Raw genomic sequence first — 10613 nt, 5'->3', positions numbered from 1 at the left:
CCTATGGTCTTATCACTTGATGTAAATTTATTTTGGGCTGAACGCAATGTTTTATAGTCCTTTTTAGTTTTTGGGCCTTTGTTCGGCCTTTCGGGTCAAGCCTGTAGCTAGTAACTAATTCAAAGTAGAATGCATTTTTCAGTTTAGCTGGATTTTAATAATTCAAAGTATTATGAGCTGACAAATTTCTAGCTAAGGGTCTCGCTCTTTTTGAAAAGTAACTATGTTTACCTCTAATTTTGATCCATGTCGTTTCAAACAATTTACAATATTCTAATGAGATAAAAATCAGTCCTTTTTTTATTAGTGGTTGTGAAATTTACTTTTTTATTTTTAGAATGCCGTTATCAATAAAAGCAAAAGTTATAATTTTGATTTGTCATGTTACCAATATAAATTATTAATAATTAATTATTTACCATTCAAAAATTAATTATTTACCATTCAAACGTTAATTGTTACTCCTCCTTTACAGTTTACACCAATTCATTTAAACTATTCTCCTACCTAGGTTTGAACCTAAGACCTTAAATAACAATTTTATAAAGTTTAATTTTTTAAAGAGGTGATTACACATTCATCTCTAATAATATATTATAATATGTAATGAATACTTGTCAATGATCCTAGTCTAAGTAGTTGCAGTGAAACATTCGAAGACTTGGGTTTAAAAAGATGAATGTTTTGGGTTCAAGTCCTATTTACGTTAAACAAAATAACAATTAGTAACAAAGAGTACTTAAATATAACAATTTATAAAGTAAAGTTTTAAAAGAGAGAATTACCCATTAGCTAAAGTTTAAAATCATTTATAGTTATATGAAGCGGCGGACGTCAATTGCGACATTTGGGTGATAGGATCTTTGAGGTAGCTTAATCGGTTTCTTTTATACGTGTTTTATTTATTTATGCAATTCAATTGTTGAATTGAATCTCATATGAGTTTCAAATCAACTTCTGTTCTGTTTATTCGTTCTACCAAATTTGGAATAATAATTAGGGTTTCTGCAATTTTATGAATTATAGGGAGATGGATGTCAAGGAGCAAAGTGACAAGTTGAAGAACTACGAAGCTCGATTTGCTGCCTACTTGAAAGCTAAGTACTTTTCGGATAAAGACATCTATGGGGGTACTATTTTATTCTTCATACTTCGTTATTGATTGTGTAGGCAGCATGTTCGTGTTCATTCGTAAACAAAAGGAGCATGTTTGCGTTCGTTAGCACTCTAAACGAAACAAGCAGCATAAATGAACAAATATAAATGAACATAAACAATCATAAATGAACACCAGTTGAAGTCTAATATTAACATTTAACTGTTTAAGTATCCAATAATATCAAATTTTAACAAACACATCTAAATTAAAGTTTATTTCATTACATGATTTAAAGAATGAATAATTATCTTTAAAATGTATAAAGTTACATAGTTAAAGGGCTAAACAAATATACACAAACAGACATAAACGAACGTAAATGAACAAACGAAACGTGTGTTCGTGTTCGGCGGTTTAATTTCTTTGTTCGTTTATTAAATACACGAACTTCTCGCTGAACTTTTTGTGAATTGTTCACAGAATGTTCGATTTTTTATAGCCCTAGCTTTTGATCCATACTGAAAGGGGAATTTGTAGGAAAACAGTCAAACACATTAATAAAACTCATTGTATAGAAGTGTTTCTTGTTATGTTGTGATCAGACAAGAGACGACTTGTTAACCGTGACAGTTGATATTGTTGCAGGTGACTTATTTGAAGAGAAAGCAACCATAGGCGGGATGACTATCAGGGCAAGCAGGTAGCAATTGAATTGCAATTTGAAACTGAAGGTTTTTATATTTGTTTTGCGAGAATGGAATAATGACTAAACCGCTTTTTTTGTTTTGGTTTCTCTAGTGAGGCTGGAACAAGATCTTATGCTGACCCGTTAGCTTACTGGAACGAAAAGTTTGCACAGAGAGAGCCTAAAACAGAAATAAGTGTCAGTCTTTCTAATGGAAAACACTCTTCTGAGAAGAGTTCGTAAGTTTTGTAGGCTATGGCCATAACCTGTTTGTAAATCTGTGCATGATGCTATTCATGCATATTTAATCCATCTTGTTGTAGTCTACAACTTGCATAATTTGATGATATCCAATTGACTATGCTCATTCTTTTGTGTTTTTCTTTTGAGGATATTAGAAGGAATCATTTACACAGGAACAAAGATAAACAAAACTTTGTTGATTGGAACATATTTTTGTCATTTGTGTGTTGTTCAACCATATGGCTTTGTAGACCTAAGAATATAACAGTAACTTTTTATCTTTTGTAATCATTAACAGTTAAATTATATTGTTGTAGTAGTGTAAATGGTATCAACATAGCCTCAACAACGTATATATGGTATAAGATGGGAATATAGTAAATGATGTAAGACATCATTTTCCAATGTAAATGTGAATTGGGTAATTGTTCAAACGGTCAATATATGGTTTTGCTTTAAACGGGTCGGGCATTTTTGACCTAGATATATAAAGTATTCTTTTGTCGGATAGGCATATATCTAACTTTGCCACTTTATGCAAGAAAGCAATTTTAACAACTTTTGAATCATGGGATGAAGTTAACGCATATATAACGCAGATTGACGAATGTTTTTCTTTATGTTTTTAAAATGTCCTAGCACAAGATTCTTAAAAAAGTGTATCAAGGTCAAGATTTTGAAAAGTGCTGGTAATCAGAGATGAATAAATAATGTTGAACCAAAGAATTGATAACTGTATCAAGAATGAGTTGTAATAGGTCGAATTGGGGGAAAAAAATATAGAAGCTGAGGGTGCATACTTTAAGCTCTCCCTTTGTATATCGTGCTTACAGATCTGTTCGATTGTGAAATGCATGCCATAAAACAAAAGTGTTCAAATTGTTTTCAAATATAGTCGTAGTATAAGCAAAGAGGCATCGAAATATGTTTGTTTCATTGGTTTCTTTATTAGGCAACGTCCAAACTCACGCTATCAAACTCGCATGCTGTGATGGATATAAAAAACATTAAACTCAAAAAATGCAGTGTGTTCAGTTAATTGGTTAGTTAAACATGTGAGTTAATTAGAAAAAAGAAAAAAAATAACAAACAAAATAAAAGAATTTTAAAATTAATAAAATAAGGTAGAAAAAACAAACAATATATATATATATATATATATATATATATATATATATATATATATATATAATATGAGAGTAATTAGTTTTTTTTACCCTTGACATTTAAACTTGTTTGCGATTTTGAACCCTTAGTCTAACTTCATTCATTATCTTAACGAGAAATAATTGATGAAGTTAGTCTAAAAGACTAAACCATAGTCAAATTTAAACGTCAAGATATTCCAAAAATAACCCAAGTGAGGAGAGATATTTCAAAAATGACCCACCCTTTTGAAAAATTCCCAAAATGTTCATGCCAATCTTATCGTGACGATGAGATTTGAAGCTACACGGCAGTTTCTCATTCGTCGTTGAATATCATTGTAAATATGAGCTTGAGATGGGTCTTACTTGGAAATTTTCAAAAGGGTTGTTCGTTTCTTGAATGTAAAAATTCTCAAAATGACCCTTTTGAGGATAGAGAAACCCATAATAACCCTCATTTTGTTAATATTCCAAAATATTCTTTACAAAACTCTTCGGCTCCGGTAAGTTTCGAACCAAACCCATCTCCTTCGACCAATTTCAAATTCGTCTGTAGTTTCTTGGGAATTTAAAAAAAATGGTCTTTTTGAACCAAATCCATCTTCAAATTTAATGCTCCGACCAATTTCAACTCAATCCCATCGCATCTCATTTGATCCCTAGATTCTAATTTTTTTTAATGTAATTTAACATAATATAATTTTATTCTAATTTGTTTTTCTTTAGTAACTTTTAATGTATAAAGATTTATGAAGTTTCAAATATATCATTAAGACGTCCATATTTTTATCTGCGTGTCAACATAAATTTGGTTCAAAACCAAGTCCGGTTAAAATTATATCGAAACAAACCCGACTCGGTGTTGAGTAAAATTTATGCAATCACTTAGATAAAAATAAGACGTCCAATGCTATATTTAGAATTTTGTTAAAGTTTTATAAAAGAAAACTAAATATACGCAAAATTAATTAAATAATTAAATATTAAAAACAAAACAAAATTTCAAAACTTGGTCTTTGGTGGATTTCAAAAATGATGTTTTTTTCCCCAAAAAAAGTTAACAGATTGAAATGAACATTTATGGAATTTACAAAAATATTAAGAGTTTTTTTTTCTGAATTTTTACCACAAAAAGGCTATTTTCGTAATTTTCCCTAAACCGTTCGGTTTAAGGAAGTCTAAGAGCATTGTTATTGGGTTCTCTAAATTTATGTGATTGTATTCTCCATTTTTTAAAGTATGGTTGTGAGTGATTTTGAGTAGAGAATAAAGAAAATTTACTATTTATGGTTAAATTTGAAGAAACACTGTTCACACTCTAAAATCTTTTAAGATTTATTTAAAATAGTTGTGTGTGAAGGAAAGAGAAAAAGTAATGATAAAGGTAAAAAAAGTGTTATTTAATCGGAAGTGAAGTAAAAAGTATAGTGATCTTTTAGTATAATTTTATAAATAGACTGATAATGCTCCGAAAAGTCTTTTACGCTTTAATCGGAAGTGAAGTAAAAAGTATAGTGATCTTTTAGTATAATTTTATAAATAGACTGATAATGCTCCGAAAAGTCTTTTACGCTGTGTTCCTGAGTTTGTTTAAACCTAAACAAACGGTTAGAAAGCGGTTTCTAATGTTATCCCAAGGTACCGTACTTGTTTCATTCATCGTAAACGACACATCCATCCAATGATTCCTAAACAAGAACCTACCGAAAACCCACCAAACATTCAATCACAAAACACCAATTGGCTGCCGGACATCAAACAAGAGACCATTGAATACTCTCCCTCGAAACGACTCAAAACCCTAACCCCAGATCCACCTTCGAAAGGCAAATCAAAAGCTGTTAAAGAAGAAGAAGATGACGAGTGTTTGCAACAGCAAGAGCTGGCGACTTGTGGCGTGTGTTTGTTGGATGAAGGATTGTCCCTTAGAGGCGTTATTGATAGCTGTGATCATTACTTTTGCTTTGTCTGTATTATGGAGTGGGCTAAAGTCGAGTCCCGATGCCCCCTTTGTAAGCGCAGATTCTCCGTCAAGGAGTCTTCCTCTCGGAGAGAATTGTTAAAGTTCCTGTTCGCGATCAGGTTGTTATTATTACCTTTTCTTATTAAATAAGTATAACAGGAGAGAGGTTTCGTGTCTTAAATAGATTGACCTGTTTTTTTCTTTTTTTTTTAAAATAAAGGGGGTGCTTGGGATTGCGTATTTAGGCTTCTTTTTAACTTATTAAAAAAGTTAGTAAGTTGATAAGATGTTTGGTAAGTCAGTATATTGTGAAAAATAAGGAATCCCAAACACTCCCATATATGATATTTTATCGTGCCCATAAACAGGTCGTGTCGTGTAACCTGTTTCTAAACAGGTTCATGTTCATGTCTGAAAAATCTGACATGATTAGTTATCGTGTTGTGTTCGTGTCTAGCACCACAGGGTTTCGTGTCGTGTCTGACCTATTATGCCATCTGCCAGCCCTAGTTAACTCTGTTAAAGGTGTTAATTCTGTTCATATTGTTTGTGTTGTTTAAAAACGAGTTTATTGCAGATTCATTATTACAATGGCAATGCAACAATTGGACCGTCGGATCCGTACTCACAAGTAAAATGCAGCGTATGCAGCAGTTCATCAGATGATCATCTTCTGTTACTATGTGATCTATGTGACTCAGCTGCTCACTCGTACTGTGTTGGCCTTGGTGCAACTGTACCCGAGGGTGATTGGTTTTGCAGAGACTGCACGCTTTCGAGGGATGAACATGCTAAGGTTGAAACAAGTACCACATTTGATAATGATGATGATAATACCAATACTAATGCTAATAATGATAATAATAATCCCCTTTTAAGGTTCGATAAAGGGCTGGCTGCTTATTCTGAGGTGTCAATTTATGATATTGTTAGAGAAACTTATACTCGTGAACCTAATACTGATGCGCCTTCAGTACCCACCTCTGATAGACCAATTGGAGACCGGTCAAACGCACAGTCAACTGTTAACAGGTCAAACGCAAAGTCAACTGTTGACAGGTCAAATGCTCCAAATGCTAGAACCTTGAAGCGCTGCCTTAATGTGCATTCTCGTATAAGAGTATTACGTGAAAATTGGGATGGGATTCGAGGTGGGTCCTTGAATTTTACTTCCACTTGTGGAGATGGGCGCAAAACAAGTCAAAGTGAAAGTCAGTCGACTTCTCAAAGTCGTTCAAATGACATCGATAAAGCATGGAAAATGATGAGTATTGCAGCAAAAGCTTTTGGGAAAAAGCCGGGAAATAAAAATCCTTTTCCTAAAAAGGCAGAGTTACATAAGAATAAAGAAAAATTAGTGATTGAGGCGAGTAAGGTGAGGCCAAATGGCAGTTATTTGGCAGGCTTGAAAAGGAATGAAAGTGAGTTTTCATATTCTTCTAGGAAGATTATTGCATCTGCGCACGTGAAGAATGCTAATTACAATTGTCAGAATCTGGCGACTGCATCTAATGTTGTTGGTTCCAGTGGTCAATCATCATCAATAGCTACCGATAAACGCTCTGCAAAAAAGGCGATCGATGCTACTGTAAAGAAGGAGAATATAAAGAAAGACGCGCAACTTGGTTCTAGTGATCAATCATCATCCAAAGCTACTGATAAACGCTCTACAAAAAAGGAGATCGATTCTGGTTTAGAGGAGGAGGAGAATATAAAGAAAGACACGCAGCATGATGGCAATAACAAGGAAATCGAGAATGCTAAAAGTGAGATTCAATCACTTGTTAAGCTCAACTTGAAGCTTTTAAGCAGGGACAAGAAACTAGGTATGACCGTCTTTAGCTCAAGTTTTTTATATTGCATCATGATTTAAATCACTTGTTAAGCTCAACTTGTGCTGTTTTCTTTTTATAGAAATTAAGAATGTTGTAGGACACTTGTATAACAGTTCGATCAGATACATCTTCATAACTTAATATATGTCATACATGTGCAGAAGCTGATGTGTTTAAGGAAGTTGCAAGACATGCAACGCATTCAATCGTGGCTGCATGTGGGATTGAGCCTCCAAAGGCGCGGTTCCGGTCCTTTGAAAGATTGGTATGTGACCATAGTCAAACACAGAAGCGGCCCAGCTCTACTTTAATGCCAACTTCCTGCAGAGAATGTTTTTTCACTTTTGTTAAGGATGTTGTTAGCACCATTGCAATTGATACAACTACCTCTTGTAAACCTTAACATGGTTGGTATAGCTTTATTAAATTTAAGTTTCTATGTAATGTTGCATGATTCAGTTTGGTAGCCTTAACTTATGCTGGTTTTTAGCTGAATATTTTTGGAAACATTAAACTTTTTAACTGAACAAATAAGCAAACACAAAAAGACATGCTTTTGTGTTCGTGTTTGACTGCTAAGGGAATGAACTTGTTCATGCTTGCTTATGTTAAATACGTTATATTATAATATGAACACAAACATTGATATTAAGATTTACACGATTAGAGAAAGACTTTTGTTGCTAAATATTCAGAGGGCAGTTTCATACACACCCTAACAAACATAGATGATGTATGAAAATATTAGGTGTTTTACAAATTTACTCAAAAAGGATGGATTACAACCTGAATTTATCTCCATTCTCCAATTTATCTCCAAACACACATAAGACAATATTTGAAAATATTGGGTATGCAATGTTTATTGGTAATATGAAGTGTGAAAACTTATCGCTATAGTCCATTTTGTTCACTCCACCTTATCAACGATCATAGTGTCAAGGGTTAAAAACATTTACAAACGCATCCAGTTGGCTGTCACGTTAGATTCACTAATTTTTCAAGAACACTTATTTTCTCCTCACATATACCATTTTTTCATCTAATCAGATTACTTTTTGTACCAAATGAAACTATTTACAAACATAAGCAATAAAAATGTAACCATAAAATAATAAATAAAAAACCATAAATAAGCATTAAAATTTAACCATAAAATAAGCAATACAAAATTAACCATAAATAAGCAATTTAAAATTTTAACCATAAAATAAGCAATACAAAATTAACCATAAAATAAGCAATAAAATTGAACCATAAATAAGCAATACAAAAATTAACCATAAATAAGCAATAAAATTGAACCATAAATAAGCAATAAAAAAAATTAACCATAACCATAAATAAGCAAATATATAACTTAACTACAAAAAACATAAATGAATTAAAATACTAAATTTAAAATAAAAAATAAAATAGCTTAATAGTTAAAATATCAGGGTTAGAAATATAAAATAAGGTGAAAAAACAAGTTGTAAGATAGAGAATACACGTGTAGTAGTTACAGAAACAACTTGGTTTCTTGCTTTGGATGCATATACGTCCATAAATTGCTGCTGCGTTTCGTCTTCAGTTACATGCAAATTTGCTCCGATTCATCTCTAGAGTTTACCAGTGTCTCCATCATCCCGGTAATTATTATTTTTATTATTAACCCCAAATTAAACATTAATTAGACTTCGTTTCTGCTACAAGTTTCTTACTAATTACTTGTACATTGTAATCTTTCATGCATGCCTATGTAATTGTGTGATTATTGATTAATATGCATTATATATACTTTCTTTCATGTTGAGTATTTGGTTATTGTTGCAGGTAATCTTACTGTTGCATAATATGTCTTTCACTAACATGAGGCCGTCTTTATTCGGTTCGTCTTCACTAGACCAGGAATCGCGGCCTGGCTGCGTTCTAATTGGAGACCAGGACGATGCAACAATACATGCTCCGTCAGGTACTTATGCTGATTTTGCAGTGCCCTTAATATTTGTTAAATAAGTTATATGGTCATATGCTTTTATTGTGGTAATATTGATGATGATGATGAACTCCATCTTTCGAGGTCAGGATTTTATGGACAACAACAATTCAGTGTAAATTATCAGCAGCAGCAGCCGCAGGCACTCCAAGCATGCCTCCGGTCAACAACAGTGATTCCTAAACCATGTTCCACAGCATGATTTTTTTGGGCATAACATTGCAAGTTTCTTACACCTTATGGTTGGTTATATATTATCAGTGGCAAAGCGGGCGGGCCGGGTAACGGCCCGGAATGGGTTTTGGTCAAAACAAGTCAAATTTAAAAAAATATTAATCTGGTTCCGGTCATTAAAAAGGTGTCAATTAGTTAGGGCCAAAACGGGTTAATTATTTTTGAAAAGTATTTATTTGGGGTAGGTCAAAACAGGTCAATTTGGTTTACATATATTTTGTTTTGATTCTTGATTTTCTTCAAAGTTCTTTGTTGTGTTGAGTTGTATAGGGATGTGCTCCATATTCATATTACGGTGGAATGATGGGGGCTTATGGTCGACCTTCGGTAAGATGCATGATTTCGTATATCTATGTGTGTTTGTATATCTTAAAGATCATCACTATCAGTTTATGGATTTATTTTGATCGTCTTAATAGATTCCACCTCAATCTTTGGATGTGCCAACAAGAATGCGTTTGGCACCAGAAACAGCACCAGAAATAGCGTTCCCTAAAGTTTGGAAAAACAACCTGGTACATTTTATTGAAACAAAGTTGCATTCAACACGAACCCTTGAAAAGATATGCTAAAAGAATAGCATATTTAGATCATCTTACAACAATGAGCTTTCCTTCATATCCTAGTCATTTTGCGATTCTAATGGCTGCAGCAGCTGCTGCCCCAGACGATATCCGAACCTGTGAACACCACATGAACAATAGTAATGTAACCGGCAAATCAAGAAATATTCATTATGAAAGATGATCATACAAGCAAACCTTCTTTCAATGCAAGAAAACTGTGACATCATTTATTATTGTTTATACAGAAATAAATAAATGAATAAATAAATAAAGATAGAAAGGAAGTATACCGACAGTTAGAAATATAAAGCAAGAAAACTAGCCTGTCTTTTACACTGGAGCAGGGTTCCATGACTTCCAATTTGGCAGCAATACTGGCACTGCAGCCTTCTGCAATCTTTTTAAGATAAACCATAGGTGTATTTCCTATCAACTGCACATTATGAGGAATAACAGTAAAAAATACTAAAGAAATTCGAATTATTGGAAAATTAACGCATTCAAGATTGTTAAGGAATGGAATTACTTCGGTAGCGTCTTCTGCTATTCCGATATTGGATCCCATGTTTCTTTGAGGTTACTGAATGATGTAACAACTGCTAAGAAACCATAAAGTTAACGTCAAGAAGTCTGATTCAATAGACCAGATTAACTGTGTTATTCCTCAATCCAAATAGAGCATCAAAACAACTTTTATTAAAAAAACAAAAAAAAACCTCAACATAATGTGCTTAAAACAAAATTGAAGTATTGGTATATTTCCATTGTGCCTTAACAGTTATAATGTGCTTGCCATATTTGCCTTGTACTAGGGGTAAAATGGTCCATGCATTAGTTTTGAAAGGTTTGACCGTTTAGTCAA

At 33.0% G+C, this 10613-nt stretch overlaps 1 protein-coding gene and 1 long non-coding RNA gene across 2 annotated transcripts; both read left to right on the top strand.

Moving 5' to 3' along the window:
- The first annotated feature begins 1025 nt into the window (after positions 1 to 1025).
- Positions 1026 to 2038, top strand: LOC143567489 (uncharacterized). Its single transcript, XR_013141425.1, has 3 exons — positions 1026 to 1130; positions 1745 to 1799; positions 1898 to 2038. It is a non-coding gene; the product is annotated as an uncharacterized LOC143567489 (long non-coding RNA).
- Positions 2039 to 6198: 4160 nt separating this feature from the next.
- On the top strand, positions 6199 to 7429 carry LOC143567487 (uncharacterized). The gene is made up of 2 exons (XM_077053895.1): positions 6199 to 6964; positions 7135 to 7429. The coding sequence occupies exons 1-2, from the start codon at positions 6400 to 6402 to the stop codon at positions 7374 to 7376; spliced, it is 807 nt and encodes a 268-aa protein (XP_076910010.1). The 5' UTR covers positions 6199 to 6399; the 3' UTR covers positions 7377 to 7429.
- The last annotated feature ends 3184 nt before the right edge of the window (positions 7430 to 10613 follow it).

This window comes from Bidens hawaiensis, unplaced genomic scaffold, assembly GCF_021521415.1.
Source record: "Bidens hawaiensis isolate Kalapana, Puna unplaced genomic scaffold, B.hawaiensis_p1.1 tig00023408_1, whole genome shotgun sequence".
In the NCBI taxonomy this organism is placed as follows: domain Eukaryota; kingdom Viridiplantae; phylum Streptophyta; class Magnoliopsida; order Asterales; family Asteraceae; genus Bidens; species Bidens hawaiensis.
This window is presented reverse-complemented; position numbering and strand designations above follow the sequence as displayed.

Bases quoted from the DNA above. Each gene is read 5' to 3' on its own strand.
- LOC143567487 (XM_077053895.1), top strand. From the start codon at position 6,400: ATGATGAGTATTGCAGCAAAAGCTTTTGGGAAAAAGCCGGGAAATAAA. The intron at 6,965-7,134 runs GTATGACCGTCT...ATACATGTGCAG, and splicing joins AAGCAGGGACAAGAAACTAG to AAGCTGATGTGTTTAAGGAA.